This window comes from Monodelphis domestica, chromosome 1 (assembly GCF_027887165.1).
Source record: "Monodelphis domestica isolate mMonDom1 chromosome 1, mMonDom1.pri, whole genome shotgun sequence".
Taxonomy (NCBI): Eukaryota; Metazoa; Chordata; class Mammalia; order Didelphimorphia; family Didelphidae; genus Monodelphis; species Monodelphis domestica.
Genome location: NC_077227.1, coordinates 406,247,290 through 406,274,092, shown reverse-complemented (window position 1 = coordinate 406,274,092; position 26,803 = coordinate 406,247,290). Strand labels below are relative to the sequence as shown.

Sequence of the window (26,803 nt, the reverse complement as noted above, 5' to 3'; positions counted from 1 at the left end):
CCTCTGATGGGAAAGACACAGTCCTACTTAGAGGATGAGTAGATTATCTGGTAGAAAACACCTGCTGACTAACCCCTGATAGGCCTTGGTTCCACCTTAACTTTCCCTCCTACTTCTGGCTTCCCTGATACTGCTCAAAACAATAAGAGAATACATGTCTCATCTATTCCTGTGAGACTAGAAGCTCTATGATGGCTTGCATCTTGATTGATGGCATGAATCTCAAGTCTCAAGAGAGTCTGTGATTCTATGTAGTGGTGATTTCTCTGCAGTCTTCTGGAAGTAGGAAAACTAAGTCCTAGTGGGTTCACCACTAATTCGATAATGTGAGCTTGAAAAAGTTTTGTAATTTCTATACCTCAGTTTCCTTATCTGTGAAATGGAGGTAATAATACTACATTTGTTTTTGTGGGTTATGAGAGATAAGAGACATGGAAGAACTTTGCCAACTACAAAGGATCGTACAAAGGCAAGCTATTCTTAATGAAGTATTCATATATAACTATCAATTACATTATAATATGCAACAAATACAATCTGAGAGACAATGTGGTAGAGTGGAAAGGGCCATGGAACTGGAATCAGATGACCTAGATTTGAATCCTATCTCTGCTACTCTAAGCAAATCACTTAAGCTCTCTAAACCTGAGTTTCTTAGATGATGACTGAGGTCTCTTCCTTATAAATGATACCCTAGTCTAGTGGAAAGAGTGCTAGATTTGGGTTCAAATCCTGCCTCACAGACTCTGTGAACTTAAAGAAATCACTTAACCTCTCTGGGTCTCTGTTTCCTCATCTGCAAAATGAGAAAAGCAAGCTCAATTAGATAACATTTGAGGTCCTGAATAACATTTAAGGTCCCAGATAACATTTAAGATCCCTTCCAACTCCAAATCTTTAATTCTAAAGCATATATCTGAAACTAAAAGTAAGCATCATTTACAATGGGGGTGTACTTGAATCTTTCCTAATAAATACAAGCTTAGTTAAGCAAACAAAAATAAAGAAATAAAGCTATATAATCTTATGACTCTGAAATCCTAATGTTATAATTTTCCAGTAATGATTCACTCTCCAGAAACAGCATAAAAATCTACCAAGTTATAGGAATCATGAATCAAGAGTAAAGGATAAAAGGGGCAACAAGGAGGCTCAATGGATAGAAAACCAGGCATGGAGATGAGAGGTCCTTGGTTCCAATATAGCCTCAGACACTTCCTAGCTGTGGGTCCCTGGTCAAGTCATTTAACCCCCATTGCCTTTCCCTTACCATTCTTTTGCCTTGGAACTAATACTTAGTATCATCTCTAAGATGGAAGGTAAGGGTTTGTTTTGTTTTGTTTTTTAATAAAAGAGTAAAAGATGAGATAGGGAAAAAATTCTATACCAGTATCAATTGGGAGGTCAAATTGTTGGTTGTATATTCTATGAGAATATAATGAAGAATTTATAAGAGTCCAAATATCCTGAAGGCAGATTCTGTGTTGTGTTTCCATCTTTTCTCCCAACTGCCTTGCAAACAGTTGGGACTTAATAAAATCTTTATTGAATTGACATGAATAAGAATCACAGAATGAGAAGGGTCAAAATCTGGTTGAGCTAGTTATCCCCACTAATGAGATCCTAGTTCCATGGAAACAGTGAAGGTTATCATAACTGAGACTGGAATAATTGCAAACACTGGCAGGGGGCTTTCAACTTTTTTCAAAAGGTTTTTCACATAAATTATCTCTTTTCATCCTCAGGAACACACTGTGCAAGAGAAGCAGAGCAGGAATTAGGGTCATATCCATTTTATGAGTAAATACAAGTACAGGAATGTTTTGGGGCAACTTGGGAAAATGACCCTTAGACTCCAGATTTCCTGACTCTCAAAGCAGGGCTCTGTCTGTATTAGCACTAAAACAATTCCCAGGCAACATGAGAGAGTTCCTGTAACCTTACTGATGACCAGGAGACTTCTGGAGAAGCCTATATCCATTTCTATACTGTTCTAGTCTCTGTCTCCTCCAATCAACAAACTTTTTTTTTTTTTAAGTCTTACCTTCTGTCTTGGAATCAATACTGTGTATTGGTTCCAAGGCAGGAGTGGTAAGGGCTAGGCAATGGGGATTAAGTGACTTGCTCAGGGTCACTCATCAAGGAAGTATTTGATGCCAGAGTTGAGCCCAGGATCTCCTGTCTGTGGAACTGGCTATCGATCCAATGAGCCACCCAGCTGCCCCAAAAGCAAATATTTATTAAGAGCTTGCTGCCAATGTGTAAGGCTCTATCTCGAAGCCTGGGATTACAAATAAAGGCAAAACCCATCCATGACCTCAGGGAACTTCCATTCTAATGTAACTCAGTCCTATGCTTTCCCTCCTTCTGAGCGAAGCACTGTTATCCTTTTGGGTTCTCTTTTTTTTCCAGAGGGTGGACCCCTTCCTGGCTGAACTCCGGAAGGTTTCTACACTGCTTCAGGATGCCATCCAGGAGTTTGAGAAGGGCAAGACCCCCAAGGGAGTACAGGTGAGTGCAGGAAGTCAAACTAGGAGTGGAGGGAACAGGGCCCAGCTTTTGCTTCCCAGTCAGATTTTACATTACCTAATTATTCACATGGGAGATGGTATTAGGGACCATTGGGGACCACATGGGACAGGTATTGCTGCCCCTATTTTTATTGTTATTCAGCATTCAGTCATTCCAGGCTCCCCACGACCCCATGGACCACAGTGTACATAGAGTTTTTTCAGCAAAGATTCTGGATGGATTTTCCATTTTTTTTCTTCCAATAGATTAAGGTAAACAGGATTTAAGTGAATTACCCAAATCACACAGGTAGTAAAATGTCCAAGGTCAAATTTGAACTCAGATTTCTTGACTCTAGTTCCCAATGCTCTATCCACTGAGCCACTTGCTGCTTCCTACCCCTATTTTACAGAAAAGCAAACTAAACCCCAAAGAGGCAGTTATATATATGGTTTGCCCATGAGCGCACAGCAAGTCGAAGGCAGACCCGTTGTTTCCAAACTCCTGTCTCCAGAGCAGGCAGCCATCTAGTATGTCCTCCCTTCTGACCTGACAGTCTAGGCATCCTCAAGTGTGGCAGACAGGGTGCAAGTTTGGCCTGAGTCTTCCAGGTGTTGAGGACCTTAATAGAATGACATATAAACCAGTGGAGCTGGAGAAGAGGAGTATGTTCAATGAAAACTGATGAGCTGACTATATTTGGAAAGCCCCCAGAAACCCCCAAAGACTCTCCATCTGGCCCTGGCAAGCTTAAGGACTCCAGAGTAAGAAACATGCCAATTCAGCAGATTGGTCTTTATTAAACGTTTACATCAATGATCTCATTTGACCCTCATGACAAGCACTATGCTAGGAGCAGTGGGGGGAATGAAGAGGTTTAAGCCATGCCCTCTGCCTGGAGCTCAGCCTAATGGGAGAGACAAGACTAAGAAATATAAGAGAAGGACAGAGCTCAAGATCATCTGGCTATTCACTCTTGTCAAAGACTGAGCAGACCCAGGGCTGCAGGTCCAAAGGCTTTGTTTTTTTTTAAATAAAAACTCTTACCTTCCATCTTGGAATAAATACTGTATATTGGTTCCAAGGCAGAAGAATGGTAAGGGCTAGGCAATGGGGGTTCAGTGACTTGCCCAGGGTCACACAGCTGATAAGTATCTGAGGCCAGATTTGAACCTAGGATCTCTGGTCTCTAGGCCTGACTCTCAATCCACTGAGCTACCCAGCTGCCTCCTCAAAAGTCTTTACATAATGATAGCTGACATTAATATAGTACATTTAGGTTTCTATGTGTAATCCTACTTGATCCTCACAAGAACCTTGTGAGGTTGGTCCTCTGATCAACTCAGTTTTACATATGTGAAATCTGAGACTCAGAGAGGATAAATGGCCTGGTCCAGAGTTACAGAACAAGGGAAGTAATGTAGTATAGTGGGAAAAGTTTTAGACTTAAGAGTTAGGAAGGCCTGGGTCTGAATCTCTCCTCAGGTCCTTACTAGTTGTGTGACCCTGAGCAAGTCACTTAACCTTTTTTATCCTCAGTTTCCCTCCTTTGTAAAATGGGATCTAAGACTATCCATCTTTCAGAATTATGAGGATCAAATGATATATATATGTGTGTATGTATGTATGTTTTATAACCTTGTGCTATGCAAAAGTTTTCTACTGTTATTTATTCAGCGTTTAAGGTAAGCTGTGAAGCCAGCTCTTAAGTTAACCAAAAGGTGGCCAGTGGACCCCACAAAAAACCTGGCCATGTCCCCGAGAGTTCAAATCTATGGCTTGAGAAAGGTAGGATTGCAAACTTGACTGATGCCTCCTCATGTCCCTGCAGGAGGCCGCTCAAAGCATGACCAAATACAAGCAGATGATGGAGTCTGTGCTCAGCGATGCCCAGCTGGTGAGTCTACAGAGAGATGGGGGAGCCACCTTAGCCAGGCTCAGGAAGGAGACCTGCAAGCTAGCCTACTCACAGGAAGCCAGGTAAGACAATTCCTGGGGCAGGCCTCTCCCGTCGCCACCAGGGTTATAGAGGCAGCAGGGCTCCCTGGCCCTTCTTTGTTCAAGATCCACTGTCCTTCCCTTAGTTCTGCACACAAGCGTTGAGTTAGAGACAGCAGAGGAGCATGAAACTGTCATGGCTCAAGTCGCTTTGGGGTTTCAGTAAGACCTGTCTCAGCTAGTAAGACAGGCTGGTCTTAATTATGTATCATAGACCAACGTGGCATGATCTAAAGGGGGTTGTCAAAATCCTCAGTGCCCCAAAGTGACTTCACTACCCAGAAGTGACCTTAACTCACCCACCTGTCATGGTGCCACGCATAAAACATGATTGTAGAATCATAGATCTAGGGCAAAAGGGACGTTTGAACACAGAACATAGGAGGCAGAGCTGGAAGAGAATATGGTATGTCTGTTCTCAAATGGACCTCACAATATAAATAGAGCTGGACTGGATCTTGGCTTAGGGACCACAGACCATAGGATCATCATTTTAGAGGTGGAAAGTTCCTTAAAACCTAGAGTGTTGAATGTCAAAGCTCAATGAACCTTAAATAGAGAATGTTGCAGATTAGAGCTGGGATTGAAGGAACAAAGGTTTAAAAGGGACTTTGTAAGTGCTTTCTTGTTATGTACCAGGCGCTGTAGCTAGGGGTACAAGAAGAACAAGAACAGTCCCTGCCATCCAAGGATTCACACTCTAATTGGAGGAGATAACTCTTCCAGGGTATATGAAAAGATCCAGAGGTCTGAAGGGTGCAGCTATAGGCCAGATGACAAGGCCTGGGGACCCTTAGGATATATCAGGATGTCTGCCCCACAGGAATAGCCCACTATGATTGGGAAGTGGAAAATGAGCCTAAGGACAAGAATGGAAAGAGGATTCAGGGTTCCTTCTGGCAAGAGTGGGAATGGGGAAGGAGTCAGTATCTAGCTAGGAGGGAAAAGAAGGAATAGAATATTGACAGTAAAATATAGGAGTTTAAAAAAAAGATCTTTGGTTCCAGCTCTAGCTAGGGCCTTCGGGGCACCCCTAGATAGAATCCGAGATATCCAGGAAGGAGGAAAGGGGTCCTGGTTGGTCCCAGTTCTGGCAGTTTATAAGATAACTCAGACTATATAGATCATGGAACACAGAACTGATCATAGGATCATAGTTTTTGTCCTGGGAGAAACCTTAGAAATTCTTTAGTCCAACTCTCATTTTATAGAAAAGGAAATTGAGTCGCAAGTTCTCTATTTGCCCCATTATCACTTAGCTAGTAAATGGCATAGCTTATAATGCTAATGTAGGACCTTTGACTCCAACTCCAGTGGTATTTTTTTCTCATTGCATCACATTGTCTTACATCACAACTAGAATGGTTTTAGGGCAGTGAGGGTAGAATGTCAAAATAGCTAAGTTCATTAAGGATGGAATCTGTTTCACTTTTATCTTCCTATTTCTAGAAGCTAGCCAATGTCTTGATCTCAGGAGGTAGTTAAATGTTTTTTTTCTTTAATTTGTCGAATTTAATGTCAAAAACATCTAATATCAGGGATGGAAAGGACTTTAGAACATGGAGTGTCAGAACTAAGAAGTACCTTAGAAGTCACTAGGTCTTATTCCTTCCCTTTATAAAACAAGGAAAGGTCCAGAGAGATCTCACAACTTGCCTAAAAGCCCCCAGTTAGTATGAAGCAGACTCAGAGTCACACTCAAATTTTCTGACTTTTTCCATTATACTATTTTGTATTCATCTGAAGATTCTGTCAAGATATTTCAAGCACCAGAGTGTTCTGTGGTCCATTCACTTTGGGAAATTAAAGTGTTGCATCTCCTGGAGTAATATATAAATCCCCATCACTTAGCCCCTTAGGATCATTAGTTTCTTTGCAAATTCCATATTAATTTGAAGAAAAGAGAACATGGCTCTGGGAGAAGGGACTGGCTTTCTTGGTGGAGGGGAAGGAGTAGGGAGGTGTGTAGAGAATGACCAAGGTGGGGAGCAAAACGAGGGAGGATTGGTCACACTTAGGTCTCTGCAGTGGGGGAGCCTAGACAGAAGATGGAAATATGAGGACAACAGGAATTTGGAGCTATCTGAGGGTAATGAGTTGCCAAAAACAAGAAAAAAGATACAGAAGCAAGAGGTGAGAGTAAACAGTGACTATCCTTTCCATGTTTGCAACTATCCCTATCATGCAATCCTGCCAATTAGATAAGTGCAGGGACTGAGTAGAACCCTGGACTAGGAGTGATGGGGTCAAGAGACCTGGGCCCTCTATTCTCAGTTCATTCACTGAATTCAATTCTTGGCTTTTCTTAAAGTAGAAAGAATGCAGTCATAAGTCAGAAGACCTTGGATTTGAATTTTAGCTTAGAAGTCAGAAAGCTGGGCTTGAATTTTAGCTTAGAGTCAGAAATCTGGGATTGAATTTTAGCTTAGAATCAGAAATCTGGGATTGAATTTTAGCTTAGAATCAGAAAGCTGGACTTGAATTTTAGCTTAGAATCAGAAATCTGGGATTGAATTTTAGCTTAGCATCCGAAAGCTGGGCTTGAATTTTAGCTTAGAAAGCTGGGCTTGAATTTTAGCTTTGAAGTCAGAAGACTTAGTTTGAATTTTGCTTTAATTACTCTTTACCTTAAGAGGTGCTGAACAGTTAATTCACTTAATATCTCTAGGCCACATTTATCTTCGGTAAAATAAGGAGCCTTGCTTTAGGACTTCTATACAATAGGAAAAGCTTTGGAGTTGAAATCAGGTGTAGGATTGGAGCTGAGCTCTCCTGCGTCCTATCTGGATGACCCTGAGCAAGTGACTTCCTCTCCCAGGCCTCAATCCCCTTTTTTTGTAAAATGGGAATGTTAGACTAGATGGATGTTCTCCAAGGTTCTCCACGTTCCAACATTTCATGTCAATGATTGGGTCCAGTTCTGACCACCTAAGTTTGATTTGAGGTCCAGCTCTGATCTTGGGTTGGTCCTTCCCCTGTAGCTGCCTCTCCCTGCCTTCCCTGACTCACAAGGATTCACGCTAATGGTGGGGCTTTCCAACCTAATGCAAGCCTTACTCAATCCATGCTGAGCTGGGAAGCCCAACCTTTCTCTCACCCCTTGGACATGGTAGTTGGACCCGGTGAGCGGAGTGGCGCTGCCCACCTTGGACATTAGGTGGCGCTGCTTCCCTGCAGAGCCCCTGCCCATCGCTCATGCTGTTGTATCCCCCCTGGCCCCGTCCCTGCCTGCTCTGTCCAGCCCATCCTTTTCTCCTAGCCCCCAGCCCACTCCCACGCTCTGCTCTACTTTCTATTCCTAAAATGATGGCAGGCAGCCCCAGCACTCAGCCGGCACAAGGGAGAGGAGATGTTATGCCCTTCCTCTTTGTCTTTCTTTCAAAAGAATGGATAAAAGGATGATTTGATCAAAGGATTTCAGGCTGGAAAAGACCTTGGAGATGATCCAGACTAACCTCTCCATTTTATAAATGGGGAAATTGAGGCCCACAGAGGAGGCAGAGGCTTAGGAAGGTCACAGCAGAGCTGGAGTCACAGGACTAGCCTCAGAGCTGTCAGGGTCCTCGGAGTTCATCTGCTTCGGGGGTTTTCTTTGTGTCCAGGACCCTCTGGCAGCCTGGTGAAAGCTATTGGCCCCTCCTCAGAGTTATCAGGAAAAGAACAGAGGATCCCAAAGAAAACCTATCATTTTGAAGTATAGCTATTAAATGTAAAAAAAAAAATCCTGCCTCTCTCCCATCCCTAATACTTTGCAAACAAAGAAACTGAGGCCAGAGACATTAATAACTTGGTAGATGGGCCTGGAGACAAGCAAGACATCTTCCTGAGTTCAAATTTGGCCTCAGATACTTTCAAGCTGTTTGACCCTGGGCAAGTCACTTAACCCTTTTTGTATCAGTTTCCTCCTTGGAAAAATGAGATGGAGAAGGAAATGGCAAACCATTTCAGTATCTTTGCTGAGAAAATTCCAAATGGAGTCATGAAAAGTCAGACATAACCGAAACCACTGAATGACAACAAGGAAAAAATCAGAGAATAATAGAAAGAGCAATAGTCCCAGTCAGGGGTTGCTTGTTGTGGTTTAGTTGTGTCCAACTCTTTGTGGCCCCATTTAGGGTTTTCTTGGCAAAGATACTGGAGTGGATTGCCATTTCCTTCTCCAAATCATTTTACAGAGGAGGAAACCGAGGCAAGCAGAGTTATTACGTGGCTAGCACAGTAAGTGTCTGGGGCCAGATTTGAACTCAAGAAAGATGAGTCTTCCTGACCCCAGGGCTGGGGCTCATCCATTGGCACCCCCACCCCAGCTGCCGAGGACTGTGATTCGATCCCATGTCTTCAAATTCCAATTCTACTGATGCTTCCTATGTAAGGGGAGCCAGGAATTCAATTCACTTCAGTAAGTGTATATTAAATGAATCAGGCACTGGGAGAGAGGTCGACCTTGACCCCAGGGAGCTTACAGTCTAGGAGTGGGATAATGCACAAATGCAGGAACACAGATAACTATAATGCCTGATAAAATATGGGAGGGACCTTAAAGGAAGGCAATCAATATGCCAGAGAGGTCAGGGGGAAGAACATTGTACAGATGGGAGGAGGGGATCCTGGAAGGCTTCCTGAAGGAGGTGATAGCTTAGTTGCACATGAATAACTTTTATTCAAGTTCAGTTGAGACAACAGGCAAAGAAGGAGAAGGAAGACATTCTAGACCCAAGAGACAGAGCAAAGGCTGGGTCTAGTTCAAGGAGCAGAATGAGTTCCAGGGATTGTCCATTTGAATCAGAACATAGAACATTTGAGGAAGCGTAAGATGAGATACAGACAGAATAGTAGCATGGTGCCACATTGTGGAGGGCCTTGAATGCCAAGTAGAGAATCTTTAATTTTATTTGGTTGGTAATAGGAAGTCATCATAAATAAGGTATAGAGGATTTTTTAAGGTCTAGAGGGGATAGGATCATTAATGACTGGAGGGATCATGGAATAACATTAACTACCACTTCTATGGTGCCTTAAGATTTTAAAAAGAGGGGCAGCTGGGTAGCTCAGTGGATTGAGAATCAGGCCTAGAGATCGGAGGTCTTGGGTTCAAATCTGGCTTCAGACACTTCCCAGCTGTGTGACCCTGGGCAAGTCACTTGACCCCCATTGCCTAGCCATTACCACTCTTCTGCCATAGAACCAATATATTGATTCCAAGATGGAAGGTAAGGGTTCAGAAAAGATTTCAAAAAGCATTTCCCTTATAACCCTGTGAGATAGGTAGTATAAATATTAAGAACTGTCTTCGCCAGCTGAGAGGCAGATAGTATAATGGGTTGAAAGCTGGTTTTAGTATTAGAAAGTTCTGGGTTCCAGTCCTGCCTTGACATATTCTGACTACAGGCAAACAATTTAACCTCTCAGGGCACACAGATAATTTTCTAAGGTTTTAAGTTGCAGACAAAAGGAATTGCCCTATGAGAAGTTCCCTGTACAAGTGAAGTCATAGATAATGTTAAAAAATATATTTTAAAGATACTTTATTTAGCATAAGGGAAAGCAGGCTCAGAAAGATTAATTAATTCTTTTTAGTTCATAGTCACACAGCAAGAATGCCAAGATTCAAACCCAGGTCTTATGCCTCCAAACCCAGTATTTTTTTCCTATCCACACAATCTCAGGGATTTGTTTGGGTTTTTTGACAGAATTGACTTTTTTAAGATTTGTTTTTTCCATTTGATGTTCCAAGTTCCCCTCCTCCCTCTAGCCCATTTTAGAAGGCAAGCAATATGATACCTATGTGAAGTCACGTAAAACAGATTTCCATATTAAAAGAAAAATAAAGTGGAAAAAATATGATTCAGTCTACACTACAGGTTCTGTTCTCTCTGAGTGCATAAAATTTTTTGTTATAAGCCATTGTGAATTGCTGGATCATTGTACTGATCAAAATAGCTAAATCTGTTCATAGTTAATTATCTTTACAATATTGCTGTTACTGTGTTCGCTCATTTCACTTTGCATCAGTTCATGTAAGTCTTTGCAGGTTTTTGTGACACCATCCTGCTCATCAGTCCTTACAACACAATAATATTCCATCACAATAAAACATCATGACTTGTTCAGCCATTCCCCAACTGATGGATATCCCCTCAATTTCCAATTCTTTGCACCAAGAAAGAACTGCTATAGATATTTTTGTACATACACATTTTTCTTTGATCTTTTCTGGATAGAGGCCATTAGGGCCCCTGCTGAGTCAAAGAGTATGCAGGGTTTTATAGCCTTTAGGGAGGGCATGGCTCCAAATTGTCAGAATGGTTAGACCAGTTCACCACTGGGAAGTGACATTTGAGGCAGCTAAGGAGTCCAGTGTATAGAATGCGAGACCTAGAGTAAGGAAGATCTAAATTCAAATCCAACCTCAAGCACCTGCTAGCCCATAGAACAATGGTTACACAGCTACTAAATCTTCAGCCTAGCGAAGTTATCTCATCTATAAAATGAGGAAATCTGTAAAAAAAATAATAATAACACCTACCTCCCAGGGTTGGAAGGAGGATAAAATGAGACATTTATAAAGCACTTTGCAAACCTTAAAGCACTAGCTATTATTATTTGAGTTGAGATATAAAGATGGATAGACATTCAAAAGACAAAAAGAGGAAATGAATATATTCCAACTATAAAATGGCATTAACCACTGCAGAAAGGCCAATCTGCCTCCAAAAATCTTAGAAGACAGTACAATACTGCCTTCTAACTCCAGGTCAAACTAGAGCAACTAAGTAAATACTATATACGGCATTTTAGAAGTGTCACACCAAGTCCTAGCCTCAAATTATTTATAATACTAGAGGATGAAATCTTTTTTTAAAGCCCTTACCTTCCATCTTAGATTCAATACTGTTTATTGGTTTTAAGGCACAAGAGTGGTAAGGGCTAGGCAATGGAGGTTAAGTGACTTGTCCAGGGTCACACAGCTAGGAGGTATCTGAGGCCAGATTGGAGGATGTAATCTTGAAGAAGTCAATCAACAAGCAATTATTAAGCATTTAGTATGTGTCAGGCACTGTGCTAAGCATTTGAAATACAAAGAGAAGCAAAAAAACACCAAAAAATCAATACACAGCCCTGCCTTCAAGGAGTTTGTATTCTAATGGGAGAAACAAGAAGTAATACTGATATGCAAGATACAAAGTAGATGTAAAGTAATCTCAGAGCTGAAGGCCCTGGCAGCTAAAAAAAACAAAACAGAAAATACTTCCCCACTAAAGTAGGTAGTATAGGCAAAGCTTAGATAAATGGAGGGCAATAGGGATAGCCTGTTTTAAGTCATCCACTTCCGACCTATTCCTTCTTGTGACCAGTTGCACAGCTCTGGTTGGCATGCCCCAGAAGGGCCAGAACCTGGGGTCTGGTTTGGACTAAATGTGCATTGAGGTCCTTTCCCATTCTGGGATTCTGTCCTTCCTTATCTGTGATTCCTTCTTGCTCCTCAGGAACAGTATGGCTTTGGCAATGGCCCTCTACAGTCAAGTGGAAGAACGGGTACACGTACTGGTGACCACATCTAACAAGAGCCTGGAAAGACTGGAATCTCTGGTGCAGACAAGGGAGCTGGAGTGTGAGTTCCACCAGGTGAGTGAGGATGGACGGGGCAGGGGCTTTGGCCCAAGGCTTGCCTCAGGAATGGTGTCCACAGGCTCACTCCCCTCGGAAAGGGCCAAGAGGACCTAACATACATCAATCCCAGCCCCACCCTGGGCCAAAGGAAGCAAAGTTCACCTCAATATAAAGAAAAATTCCCTAGTGATCAGAGCTGGCACAAGTTCCTCTTTGGCTGAAGGTCTTCAGATGGAGGCTGATGGTGGTCCATCAGAATGTTACGGAGGAGATTCATGTTTAGGTGGAAGTTAGGCTAAGGGCCCCGGAGATTCTTTTCAACTATGGGATCCTAAGATACACCCGCCCCAAGCATTCACCTGAGCTAGGCTTATAATCTAAGCATTCTCTGGAGAAGTGAAGTTTTTCATCTTGGAGAACTGAGGATGTCCTTAGGGCTCCCTAAGCTCTAACCTCTACTTCTTACTCAGGAAGAGAGGTTCTTTGTGCAGAGAATCTCCTCTGAAGATGTAGAAAATAAAGCAGTACATCCATGTCCTGAGGCAGGGGGATGACCCAAATGACTCTGGGAAGTCCCTCTAAGGCCCAAGCACTAGCTCTGCTGAGTTCTTAGGCTCAGTGGTTCAGTCTCTGCATTTTTAATTAATGCACCATTTGATAAATTTTTATTAATGATCTGCTATGCCCGTGCTAGTCACTGGAAAAGCCAAAGTTTTCTCCCATTCTTATAGAGCTCATAGACTAGGAGAACGAGAAGAACACAGATAGCCAGACGATATTGTTGGTCATGACCTTTTTTTTTTTCTAATCCTTTTTAGAGGGAGACAAAGTACTCTGTGAGGTTCCATGGAGGAGCTTATTATTGGCCAGAGAGGAAGGCTTCAGTAGGTGAAGATAGGAAGGAAGGGCATTGTAGGCATAAGGAAAAATGGCAAGCCAAGTTGTGGAAGTGGGAGAGCACCGGGCATGTTTGGGGGTAAGGGTAAGGAGCAGTCCAATTCTGCTAGATCCTCTAGGGGGAGTGGTATAGAAGGCAGCTGGAAGAGTAAAAAGACATCAGACTATAGAAGTCCCTGAATGCCAGCTAGAAGAATTTGAACTTCCATCAATAAGCTATAGGGAGCCACATAAAGTTTTTGAGCAAAGGAGTAACAAAGGAATGCGGGTAGAGAGGAAGTTTGGGGAACTCAGAATGACATAACCTGTGAGCAATTCCTTCCCAAAGGTAATGGACTCTGGAATGGCTTAGAGCACCCAAGGGGCATCTCTTCAGCCTCGCACTCATATCTCATTTCACTGCTTTCCCAGATCAGTGAATGGATTGACAGGGAAGGAAGTACACGGCTTAAGGCACTGACACCTTTGGAATGGAGCCTCGAGCGGGTAGAAAAATCCCATGAGCAGTTTGAGGAATTCTTCCAACAGGCTACGGTATGTCCAAGGACATTTTCATTCGTTGAGGTCGATAAAATAATAGAAGTGTTAGGATGAGGGCAAAGGGCACGGAGAGACAGAAGTCACTGCCCACCGAACCCCTACTGACTGTCAGCCCTGGGATGCAGAGACAATAGGGAGGAGAGAGAAGCCGCTCTCCAGAACAACTGCCTCAGTCATTGTGGAAGAGCAAGCTTGCCTGTCCCTTTGGAGAACTCCCTGCCTAAGGCTTCAGGCAGTTTAGAGTACAGCCCAACGCACGAGGCACACACAATCCAGAGGGAAACATGCCAATACAGAGAGAAAAGTGCCCGGGTCACCAGATTCCTGGATCTGCCATGTTCTACTACAAAGGAGTCTTCTTTCCAACACAAGCACACAGTATATGGATGTCCCATTTTTCTTTTCTAACAAACCCTGCAGATGCACTAGGGACAAAGCCAGGGCTGAGCATTCAGTGGATGCTTGATGATTGTTTATTGAATTTGAACAGAACTGAGTTAAGATCCCTTCTCTCCTCCTTCAGGCTCACTACAACCGGGGTTTAGAGCTGTCAAAACAAGCAGCCAAATTCCAAGGAGCTGAAACGCCGGAGATGGCAGCTTTCGTAGCCACCAAGAGCACCTTCCAGGCCAAGCTGACCCACTTCTACATGGCCATAGAGAGGCACAGGACAGACCTGGAAACCCTCCTCCATCTCTATCGATTTTGCAATAAGGTGAATGGGTTACCCTCCCCGCTTAGAGACAAAGAACTTGAAGCAGCCAGTCTTGTGAAGAGCTCAGAACTGGTAGCTAGAACATCTGGCTCTGGGTTTTCCTTTCTTAGCCTAGAACATCTGGCTCTGGGTTTTCCTTTCTTAGCCTAGAACATCTGACTCTGGGTTTTCCTTTCTTAGCCTAGAACATCTGGCTCTGGGTTTTCCTTTCTTAGCCTAGAACATCTGGCTCTGTGTTTTCCTTTCTTAGCCTAGAACATCTGGCTCTGGGTTTTCCTTTCTTAGCCTAGAACATCTGGCTCTGGGTTTTCATTTCTTAGCCTAGAACATCTGGCTCTGGGTTTTCCTTTCTTAGCCTAGAACATCTGGCTCTGGGTTTTCCTTTCTTAGCCTAGAACATCTGGCTCTGGGTTTTCCTTTCTTAGCCTAGAACACCTGGCTCTGAGTTTTCATTTCTTAGCCAGGTGACCCGAAGGCAAGTCACTTCCTCTTTGGGAACCTCAGTTTGCAATGATCATCAAACAGCATTTGTTCATCTGGAACCTCAGAGTAATAATGCTTACCCTGCCTACCTGTTTCACAGGGCAAGTAGGAGATAGGAAATCATAGTACAGATGTGCATTATTTTCAGTTTCCCTTTTCTCTGGTTCAGAAGAGATCACACTTCAGAATCCTCTCAGTCATCCCAGGACCAGCCTTGGCCTATACAGGATCTAGTCCATGTGTTTTCAAACAAACCATTAGAGATTACAAAGGAAGAACCTTGGTCTTGCATCAAAGGACCTGAGATCTGATCTCCTCTCTACCTGAGTATCCTTAGGCTAGTTCTTGTGTCTGGGCCTAAGTTTCCTTAGCTAGCAAATAAAATTGGACTAAATGATCTATAAGGTCCTTTCAAACTGTAAAATTTATGAAGACCCTCCCCTGCATTCTCTCCTTACCACCCCACTATTTTATAGTATTCTGAGTTTTCTCCTTCCCCTTTGCCAATATTTCATCAATAGGGGTATAGAAAATGGTAGAGAAAGGGGGAAGACTAGATGCTTGACCTTGGGTAAGTCACATCTGCCCTTGGCCTCAGTTTTTCCTGATAAATTATGAAGGATGTAGACTAGATATTTTCTAAGATCCCTTCTGGCTTGCAACTTCTGTGATCCTAAAGTTACCTGAGGGTATGCGTGTGAATGAAGAAATTACTGGATAGTAAAAAGAGGGCATCTCTTATGTTCCTCTTAAATTTACCAGCCAATACAGGAGAGGGTAGAAGTTGGGGAGGGAAGGAACATGAATCACATAACCATGGAAATTTTTTCTTAATTAATCAATTAAAATTTTTTTTAATAAAATAAAATTTAAAAAAATAAATTTACCAGCCAACACTTAGCCTGGTAAGAAGGTATAAGATACCAACAACAAATGGTCATAGATTTAGAATTACAAAGAGCCTTATAGAGGTCACCTAGCCCATCCCCTTCATTTGTAGGTAACCAAAATGAGATCTAGAAGTGACTTAGCCAAATTTAACCAGGATCTTAAGACTTACAAATAAAAAGAACTTTTTTCCCCCTTACCTTCCATCCTTGAATCAATACTAAATATTGGTTCCAAGGCAGAAGAATGATAAAGGCTAGGTGATTCGGGTTAAGTGACTTGCTCAGGGTCACACAGCTAGGAAGTGTCTGAAGCCATATTTGAATCCAGAACCTACTATCTCTAGGCTTAGAGTTCTATCCACTGGGCCACCTAGCCACCCCCAGAAGGACCTTTTATGGTCATCAATCTTGAAGTTGGCAAACTACAGCCCACAAATCAAAGCCAACTGATCATCTGGATTAGTGTAGCTCCTGAGCTAAGAATGATCAGATTTTGTCCATGGATTATAGTTTGCTGACACTGGGACAAGAGACTTGCCCAAGGTCACACATACTATATGGCAAGTGGTTAAAGAGGGATTTGAACCAAGGTCTTCTGACCCCCAAAACACAATCCTTCTGACTCTACTGTGCTAGAAATTGGCCTCAATTCTGTGTGACCCTGGGCAAGTTGCTTAACCTCTAAGCACTCTAGTCAGTTCTCTTAAGAGTATAAGGTGTCAGGGAGCAGGTGGGTGGCTCAGTGGAATGAGAGCCAGACCTGGACATGGGTGATCCTGGGTTCAGATCTGACCACAGACACTTCCTAGCTGTATGACTCTGAGCAAGTCATTTAACCCTATTGCCTATTCCTTACCACCCTTCTGCCTTCAATACACAATATTGATTCTAAGATGGAAGGTAAAAAAAAGAGCCTAAGGTGTCTACCTGAATTGCTAAGTTTCCTCAGGCAGGAGTTCTGTATACCAATAAAATCACAAGGGTAGTCCCCATCCCTGTCCCTCTCTTCTGTTTTTTTCCTGGATCCGGGAGGAGAGAAGACAGAGCCCAGGGCAAAAAGAACACAAAGTCCCTTCAAACTGAATATTCTGTGGGGAGGGGAGTGTTCAGAGAGAAAGAGTGATAGCCTGAAATAATGGAAAGTCACAGATAAATCCTTCAAGATCTCTCAAAGAATGGGGAGGGCAGCCCATCATCAGGATCAAGGACTTTGAAGTCCGAGGGGGCCTTAGAGATTATCTGGATCAGTCCCTCCATTTTATAGATGAACAAACAGAATCCAGATGGATGAAATAACTTGGCCTTCCTAGTAACAGGAAAATTAGGAAGAACTCTGACTTGGAGTCAAGGGACTCCAGATCCAATCCCACCCAGGCCTAGCCTCCGGGCTGTGACTTGTAAATGACTATCCCATTTATGGTAAATAGGATTCAGCCTCAGCTTCTCTTCCCTGCTCTTTCCCTAGCCCCATGGCCCCCCTTCCCAAACAGTGGCGGTTTAGGAGGAGGTGTTGCTGGGATCTTTTTAAACACCCTTTGGAAGGCTGGCCTGGGCAGCCTAGCTAGTCAGAGACAGGGAATACCAACATCTCCTCATGCACAAACTCTCAGGGCGGGTTTCCAAGAAGTGGTAGAGCACAGGTTTGGGCACAGGACGGAAAGGCAGTGGTCTGACGCCTGGGAATTGGACGTCTCTGGCAAGATGTGGTCGACTGGGGAAGAAGGGCGAGAGGGGGAAGTGTAGTAGTGGGTGGCTGGATGATACAGAAGCCATGCCACCCTAAATAATACTAATATAATCATGCCACAAACTTGGATTGATGTCACCCTTTCCCATCTCTGGGCTCCGTGTGCTTCCATGTATATTAAGTCATTTATCTAAAAACAAGTTCCTTTAATCCGAGGAAAGATGGTGCCTCTGGAGAAAATGTTTCTACGCTGCACGCTGCCTAACAGCTCTCTGTCGGATCCTAAATTAATGGAGGGAAAGATTAGGTTTTTCACAAGCTGCTGAAAATTGGTTACATTCATTGCTATTTGCATCTGTTTTGCAGGAGGAATGAAACACCCCAGGGTGAGAGCCCCCAGCCAGACCAGTGCTCCCTTCAGCCCATCTGTCTAGCGTTCAGTAGAGGATTGGAGGAAGGCCTAGGTCAGCCTCCTTAGGAAAACAGTGGTTGTTCCCCAGGAATACTAACCTAATTCACTTCATAAATTTAGCTAAAACCTTAAAATCTATAACTTCAGAGCTGAGACCCCAGAGGTCAGCTCATTTGACCTCTCCCCCAAGGCAGTGGGGATGTGGGGGAAATAGTAGGAAAAGCCCCATCTTTGAAGCCAAGTGACTGCAGTTCTAACTGGCACGAAAAAGACTGACATCCCCCATTATCATCCACTGGGTGCTAGTCAGATGGGGTCAAGGAAGCCTCAAACTGTCTTGGAGCTCTTACCCTAGAGGGGTTTCCATAAGGACAAATCTCTTCTCTCTGGTCCTCACCAGTAAAATCTAGGGGTTGGACGAGATGCTCCGAGCCTTCATTTCCTCATCTGCAAAATGAAGATAATAATACCTGAATTACCAACTCATAGAGTTAATGTGAGGAAAAAGCTTAGCAAATCTCAGAGCGTGATAGAAAATGAGCCATTACCAATATCATGCAGGAATTCCACCTGTTTAGTACCCGTAACTAATCAACACCCTTGCAGTGATAGGAAGCTCACTACTTTCCTGGGCAGTCCTCTCCATTGCTGGAAAACTGTAATTGTTAGGAAATTCTTCCTGTTCAAAGCTAAAATAATAATAGCTGCCAATGATATGGAATTTGAAGTTTTGCAGGTTTTGTGACACACTTTTATTTGCTCCTCTCAGCAACCCAGTGAGGTAGGTATTCTATATAATGCAGAAAAGATGGCATATTTCAGATGAGGAGAAGGAGGTTCAGAGAGAAGGAACCTGCTCAGTCATATGACTAATAAGTAATAGTGACAGGATTTGAATTCAGGTCTTTTGACTCCAAAACCACCATCATTTTTAGTGTTGCTCTTGGTTCTCGAACTTATGCATGTTCTCAGTTTTTTGAACTTCGTAAGGCAATCAGGTTGTCACTTAAACAATAGACAGTGCAGGAGGAAGTTATATCAATGAATCCACAAGAATTGTTTGACATGCCTGTTATGTAGCCCTTGGACAACAGTAAGACTGTACCTGCCCTCAAGAAGTTTACCTTCTACTGGACAGGTCCAACAAGGTCTGCAAAAAGTTGGAAGCCACTTTTCTCATCTACCCAGCCTGCTTCTGGGCAGGATACTACTGTGGCTCCCTGCCTTCAGTCTCTCTCTTCTTCTCCAAGCTATCCTTCACATCCTGCTGCAAAGGTTAGTCTTCTATCAAAAACTTTAGTGTCTACAAAATAAAGAGTAAACCACTTTGCCTGGCAATCAAGTCACTTCTCTGTCATAATCTCAGTGCTTTTGTTCTCACCATCCCTGGTGTCTGAAATGGAAATCCCTGCGGTCCTGGACGCAAGCTTTGTAGTGAAACCTCTCCTTTTCTTTAATTAACCAAACTTAGATGTTCCTTCTCCTTGGATGTGCCTTCCCTTTCTACCCTGCCCCACACAGTCCCCCTCCATAAAAGAGATTCCATTTCCTTCCTCCCATTGCTTTTTTTCCTTCTTTTTATATAAAAATATGCCTTTTTATTGTTCTGAGACCTATCCTTAAATTGCCAGCCTCTCCCTTTCCATGCCCCCCTGCCCCATTCAATAAACTCCAGTAGCTTCTTATTGTACCCAAGAGCAATTACAAAATGCTCTGCTTGGCTTTCAAAGCCCTTCATAACCTATCCCCCTCCAACCTTTTCAGTTTTCTTGTGCCTTTCTTTTTTACACACACTCTTCAATCCAATAATGCTGTTCTCCTGGCTGTTCCACAAACAAGACATTCTATCTCTTGGCACCAGGCACTTCCTCTGCTGTCCCCCATAACTGGAATGCTCTCCATAAATGGCTTGACCTTCCTAGCTTGCTTTAAGGTCAAATGAACATCCCACCTTGTACAAGAACTCTTCCCTAACTCCTCTTAAGTCTAGTGCCTTCCTCGGTTCATTTTCTGTTATTTATCTGTAGATAGTTTGCTTTGAATACATTTCTTTACATTTGGTCTCTCCCATTAGACTGTAAGCTCCTCGAGGGCAAGAACTATCTTTTGACTCTTTTTATATAGTCAGCACTTAATATGGTGCATAGCATACAGTAGGAGGTTAATACATGCTTATTGATTAATTTATTGATAGTTAGAAGCACTTCTAATTTACATTTCTCCTAGCCCTTCCTCTTGTTTCTTCCTTTGAACTAACTAACTCTCCCTTGTATTACAATTATTTGTGTGCACCTGCCCCCCAACCCCCATTAGACTAGGAGTTCTTGAGACTAGTAGATACAGCTTCTTGTCCCTGCCACCAAAGGGACTGCAGCCAGTAGGAGATGGACACACAAGATATTTATTATAATATCAGAACATGCTAATAGGATAAATGTCATAAATGAGGAACAAACAGAAGAACATGAAATTTAGAGGAAGGAGAGATCCCTCCTGACTAAGAAGGAGGCCAGGGTTCAGGGGAAGATTCCAGGAGGAGTGGCACAGGCAGCTGGTGGCACAGTGGATAGAGTATTGAGTGCCAAGTACCAGGCCTAAAGTCAGGAAGCCTCCTCTTCCTGAGTTTAAATCTGGCCTCAGACACTTAGTAGCTATGTGACCTTAGGCAAGTCTCTTAGCCCTGTTTGCCTCAGTTTCCTCATCTGCAAATGAGCTACAAAAGGAGAGAGCAAAACACTCCAGTATCTTTGCCAAGAAATCTCCAAATGGATTCTCAAAGAGTCAGACACAACAGAAAGTGGCTGAACAACAAAGTGTGGATAAAATTTCAATGAGGAAATATGCTCAGGAATAAGGGTTCTGTGGGAGAAGGTATAAACTGGAAGACGATCCTATGTATTTCAGGTAGAGAGAATAGTGTGAAACTTAGACTGGAAGGAAGAATGTGAAAAGAGTGTTTGGAGAGCACTAAGCAGTCTGGTTTGGTTAAAGCCACTGGGGGAGAAGGGTATGAGGAGAAAGAAGAATGAAGGATGGGGAGATAAGATAGTGGAGGAGGGAGCATTCCAGGCATGGGAACAAAGCTGAAAAGAGGAATGCATAAGGCATGTTCGGGAGATGCTTAGGAGGCTGGCAACACTAAAACAGATGGCATGCAATGAGGAGGCTTGGGAGATAAGGACAGAAAAGGAATTTAGGGCCAGATGTGGAAATGATTCAATTCCAGAAGTTTAATAATTCCTGTGTTAAGTAGGCCTCCACTGACGTCCTTCTCAGAGACCTCCTCCACTCCCACATCTAATAGAGTGTTGCTCGTGCAATTCTCCACCAATATGGAAAAGTATTAGGTGTGATCCAATGATGAACAATGTGTATATCTTTTGAGAACCAACCCAGATCAATGCTGAAAGGCTCATAACCAAAAAAAACATTGTCCACCAAGGAATGTGTCTTTTTAGTCAGTCACTTCAATTATACAGAAAATTTCAGAGGAATAAATGTAAAGTTGTTCACTCCAGTTTAAAAATTCAGTTTCACAAAATGAAGGATGGATACCTAGATAACTATTTGGGTGGATATATATCTAAGGGTTGTAGTGGATTAAATGGACCAACCAATTTAGATTTTTTAAATATATGTACAAAAAAATGGAAGCCAGGGCAGATAACAAAATATGAAAATAATAATGATAACATCTAGCATTTATATAGCATTTTAAGGTCTGCAAAGTACTCAAGATCTCATTTTATCCTCCCAACAACCCTGGGAAGAAGTTGCTATTATTAAATAAAAGCATAGTATGTACTGTATGAATAATAATATCAGAAGTTCTAAATCTCAAAACAAGATGAAGTGGTGAGGAAAAAAAATTAGTGGGTCATTGTTTGCAGACTGGGGAATCGAAAAATAACAAAGAAGGGATGTGACCATTGCTTGGGGTGATGGGACAGCAATGATCAACAACTTCTAGTTAGAGATGCTTGGTTCTATTTAGCAAAGAGAATGACCTTTGGTCTGGGAAGAATGGAACAAAAATGGTAGATGATATTTTAGTGCCAAGATAAGTGAGGAAATATTATAGTAGGAGAGCTCTTTGCAACTCTTTGACTTCAAATTACCTGAGAGAATTAGCAGGTGAGATTGCTGAGACATTATCCCTAATGTCTGAATTGTTATAAAAAATGGGAGATAAGCATCTGGAGAAAGGAGAATATTGACTAGATAAATTTTTTTAAGGGAAGGAAGAAATAGAGTTTGAAAACTCTAGGCTAGTAAGCTTGACTTCTATTTCTGGCAGAATGCTAAACTGCATTAGTAAAAGGATGGCTAGTGAAAATTTAGAAAGGGAAACAGTAATGGCTTCATGTTAACATCTTCACACTTGCTTCTCCTTCTCTTCCAAGAAATTAATTTGTGACACAGGACATAAATATACACATATATTATGCATATACATGCATCAATATAATATACACGTGCATATATTAATTATTATACATTATATATTACATACATGTTACATATGTGCACATATGTGCTGTTATATATGATATACTTATATGTGTACACATTAACACACATATCTAAAATTTACTTGTGAATATATTGTATCCCACCAGTAGAATGTAAGTTCCTTAAAGGCAGGAACTAGTTATTTTGCTTTGTTCTAGCCTTTTTTTCTTTATACCTCTAGCACCTAACAGTAATTGGCAAAGAGAATAGAGCTAATAAATGCATGTTGATTTTAATGACAGTTCATATCATATTAATCTTATTTCCTTTCCTTTTTTCTACGTTACTGGAAGATCATGAAAACATTGCATATTGCCCTAAGTTTTCATAAAGTTTTTGACAAAGCCTCTCATTTTAATTTTTTCTAAACTTTGGAGAGCCAGACAATATCACAGTTAGATGGATTTGAAGCTGGTTGAATGACCAGACTCAGAGTGGTCCATGAATGGTTCAGTGTCAGCTTGGAGGGAGATCCCCAGTAGGCTTGGCCTTCTGCAATTTAACCTTTTTCCACAAGTCATAAATGGTGTCTTTATCAAACTTTCAATCTGGAAGGGATAGTTCATACAATGATTATGTGCCTGGTGAGGATAATGGAGGAAGCATCCAAAAAGATCTTGACAAGCTAGAACATTGTTGTTGTTCAGGCTTTTCATTCATGTCCAACTCTTCATGACCCCATTTGGCATTTTCTTGGCAAAAACAATACTATAGTAATTTGGCATTTCCTTTTCCAGCTCAAGAGCTAAACATAGTGAAGTGACTTGCCTAGGGTTTTCTTGATTCCGGGTCTGGTGCTCACTCCACTGCTCCATCTTGCTAATAAGATGAAATTTAATAGAGATTAATGTAGAGTCTTACACTTGGGTTCAGTAAAACAACATTACAAGTCCACAGTGGGGAAAGAAAAATTATACAACATTTTCTCTGAAAAAGATTTAGGGGTTTTGCTGCTAAAAGGGCCAATATGAGCTTGAGTTTCAATAAGAGGGGGAGAAATTCCAGAAATAGGGAGGTGATTCTGTCCTAGACAGAACACACCTGCAGGGTTGTGTTCAATATTAGGGTCCACATTTTAGGAAGAACGTTGATTATTTTCAGAGTGTCCAATAAGAAGCCAAACTAGGATGATAAAGGACCTTGAGGGATGCCATATGAGGATCAGCTGAAGGAACCTGTAGATATTTACTACAAAGAGGAGCCCTAGGCATGGGAGTGGTATATGGAGGGTGGGGGGGAAGCACAGCTATCTTTAAACATTTGATAGGATCAAAGATCTAGAATTGCAATTAGGGGGCACCATAGTATGCAGAGAGCCTGGCCTATAGTCAGGAAGACTCACCTTCAAATACATTTACTAACTCTGTGACCCTGGGCAAGTCACTTAACTCTGCCAGTCTCAGTGTCCTCATCTGCAAAAATGAGGTGGAGAAGGCAATGACAAACCACTTTGGTGTCTCTGCCAAGAAACCCCCAAATAGGACCAGGGAGAGTTGGACTTGACTGAAAATGGATGAACAACAAAGATTCGGAATTAGAAGACTCCTCTGAGGTCATCTGGTTGGAAGGCTGTGCTAAGGAGGCCAAGGTCCAGAAGTGGAAAAGGAATACTTGGGATGGAGTCCCAGCTCCACCACTTATTAGCTTTGACACCTCAAACAAATCACTTCTGAGCTGAGCTTCCATTCCCTCAACCAGTAAATGGAAATAACTTTTTGATTATCTGCTTCATTGGGGTATGGGGAAGTTCAAGCAAAATAATGGATATGAAGCACTTTTTAACAGAAAGAAATGTTATTGAAATGTCAGTTGTCATTATCCTTAGTCTATTGTTGATATTATTCTGGATTTGGAGTTAAAAGGATCTGCATTTGAATTCAGACTGCTACTTTCCACCTATCTGACCTTACACAAATCATAGCCATTCTGAACACTAGTAGCCTCCTCCATAATGGGAAGCTATTAGATTACATGATCTCTAAATTCCCTTATAGTTTCAAATACAGTAACCTTTGGTCCAATTAGTGTCATATGTTTTCCTAGCCCTGAGACCTCAATAATTTTAACTTCTATTTTATATTTTAATTTTTTTATTATTTTTAATTTTATCTAACTTCATTTCCACTTTCTCTCTTTTTTCTATCTTATTTTATTGATATCTTTTGTTTTTACATGACCTGTACTTCTGAATATTCCCCACTCCCTCAACTACCCAGTGAGCTATCCTTTGTAACAAACACTTAAAAAGAAAGGGAGAAGAATGGCAGTTGCACAAGACAAGCCATACATCAACTATGTCTGAAAATAAATGCAGCATTCTACATCAAAGGTCCTGTGTCTCTGCAAAAAAAGTCTGCAAACTGTCTTTGAGCTTGTTAGGTACATGCCTAACCAGCAATAGGATCTCTGGATCAAATGCTATGAACATACAAGTCACTTTTTTAAAAAAACATAATTACAAATTGTTTTCCAAAATGATTGGGCTAATATTCACAACTCCACCAACAATGCATCTGTGTGTCTGTCTTTTCAGTCTTTCTAATACTGACAATTTCTATCTTTTGTCACATTCACCAATTTGCTGAGTATGAGTATAAGCCTGTAAGTTGTTTCCATCTGCATTTCTTTTTTTATTAGCTATTTGGAACAACCTTTCATATGGCTGTTAATAGTTTGTAATTGTTTGTTTATGTCTGTAGACCATTTGCCCAATGAGAAATGACTTTTGGCCTTCTGTATTTATGCTAATTCTCCTCTCTTTTCCCCAGATGACCTGGTTCAACCTGGATTGTCAGGATCTGGTGGCTGACCTAAAGTTGGGAGAGGGTTGTAGGGCCAGCCCAGATGCTCAGCGCCACCTGGAGAGCTACCTGCAGAGGCTTGCCGTAGAGTTTCCTGCTGAAAAGCTGTGGGAGATGTGGCTGCAGGCATCTTCTCTGAGTCGAGGCCCTGGCCTGGGCCTTTGGGAGGAAGCCCGGCTGAGGCGACACGAGAGTCATGTTATTCTTCAGGAGGCTCTAACTCGGTGCCAGGGGAAACCAGAGGTTGAGATGGGCCCTAAGAAGGGAAAAGAGATTTCAAGGACCTTAGCCCCTGGAGCCCTGGAGGGAGACTCTTTAGCCATCCTGGAACCTGGGAAACTATTCACTGGAATCCAAAGATGGAAAGGACAGGCCATTCCTGGGGGAAAGTTGAACAACTATCCAGGTAGGAATTCAGACTCTGTAGGCCCAGGTGGCCTAGAGAAAAATGACTCCTCGGACCAGTCTAAGAAGAAAGGGGGTAAAAGAGATAATCAACAGGAAATGGGGACCTCCAATTCTGCTCCTGAAATTACTGACCCAGAGCAAGGGTCCAAAGTTGACCTGTCTGTCAAGATCAACAAGGTAGCCCCAGAGAATTTGCAGCCTCCCCCATGGCTACCCGGTCTACCTACTTCTTCCAAGTCCCCCACTCTCTGGAAAGGCCTCACCAGGAAGAGGCCAGGACGAGGATCTCGCTTGCAGTTCTCCCGACATGGCAGTTTCTCATCAGAAGAGACGGATTCACAGACCTCCCTGGATGACTCACCACTGACCAGTCCTGTGGTATCCCTGGAGCTGAGCAGCCCCCAACTGCTCTGGGCTCCAGGCAAGGGGGCAAGCATGGCACAGCTGGAAGGCAAGCCTCTTGGTGGTCAGACACCAGGAAACCCGACCTAAAATCATTTCAGCAAGCATTTAATAAACACTTACTATGTGCCTAGATCTGTGCTCAGCTACTCTGGTGGGAGGAAGATGGAGGGAACTACAGGAAAAAGGGAAGGAATGGTCCCTGCCTTGTAGAGACTTACATAACCAAACATTTAGAGGATGACAGTATGTAATAAAGTATTAAACCTAAAATAATTAAATTATCAGATGAATGATGGAGACAATCAGTGCAATGGGTGAATAGCATTCAAGGAGATCCGTGTTGGCTGGAATAATCACAAATAATCTTTTTGGAGAAAGTGGGAATTTGACTCGGAGCCTTGATGTGTGACCTTAGGAAAGGGATTACCTCTCTCTGGGCTTCAGTCATTTTATCTTTGTTGTGGAGAATCTGCTAAAGCAAAAGCAGCATGGCCTTATGGGTAGAGAACTGGACAGGGAGTCTGGAAAACCTGGTTTGAAATCTTAGTTCTAACCCAAACTAGCTTATGGCTTGTGGCCATGAAAAAGTAACATAACAGTTTTAGTTTCCTCATCTGTAAAAGGGGGATAATAGAACCTGTAGTTCCTCCCTATCTTGAAGAGCTACCATGAGGCTCCAATGGAATAATATATGAATTAAACACAGTCAGGGATGGGCCGACAAGAAGATCCAGGTTCTGGACTCATTGGGACAATCCTGAAGGAACCAGATGTCAAAGAGAGGATCAGACTTTGAAGGATGAAATTCTCTGGCTCATCATGTGCCCATTCTAGAGTTCTGAAAAAAAATCCCTACCAAAAAAAAAAGTTACATATGGCTCATGTCTAGAGTCCCTCCCAAAAGAGATTAACCAAGTCCCTGCTAGAAAAAAA

The 26,803-nt window shown here is 42.3% G+C and overlaps 1 protein-coding gene across 1 annotated transcript in view; it reads left to right on the top strand.

Moving 5' to 3' along the window:
* The window catches only part of KIAA1755 (KIAA1755 ortholog), a 78,027-nt gene extending 51,867 nt beyond the window's left edge, over positions 1–26,160 (top strand). The window contains exons 9-14 of the mRNA XM_007474370.3: positions 2,413–2,511; positions 4,343–4,491; positions 11,997–12,135; positions 13,429–13,551; positions 14,081–14,272; positions 25,025–26,160. Coding sequence (XP_007474432.2) covers positions 2,413–2,511; positions 4,343–4,491; positions 11,997–12,135; positions 13,429–13,551; positions 14,081–14,272; positions 25,025–25,957 — 1,635 coding nt within the window. The 3' untranslated portion in view covers positions 25,958–26,160. The remainder of the gene's footprint in view (positions 1–2,412; positions 2,512–4,342; positions 4,492–11,996; positions 12,136–13,428; positions 13,552–14,080; positions 14,273–25,024) is intronic.
* Positions 26,161–26,803: the final 643 nt, after the last annotated feature.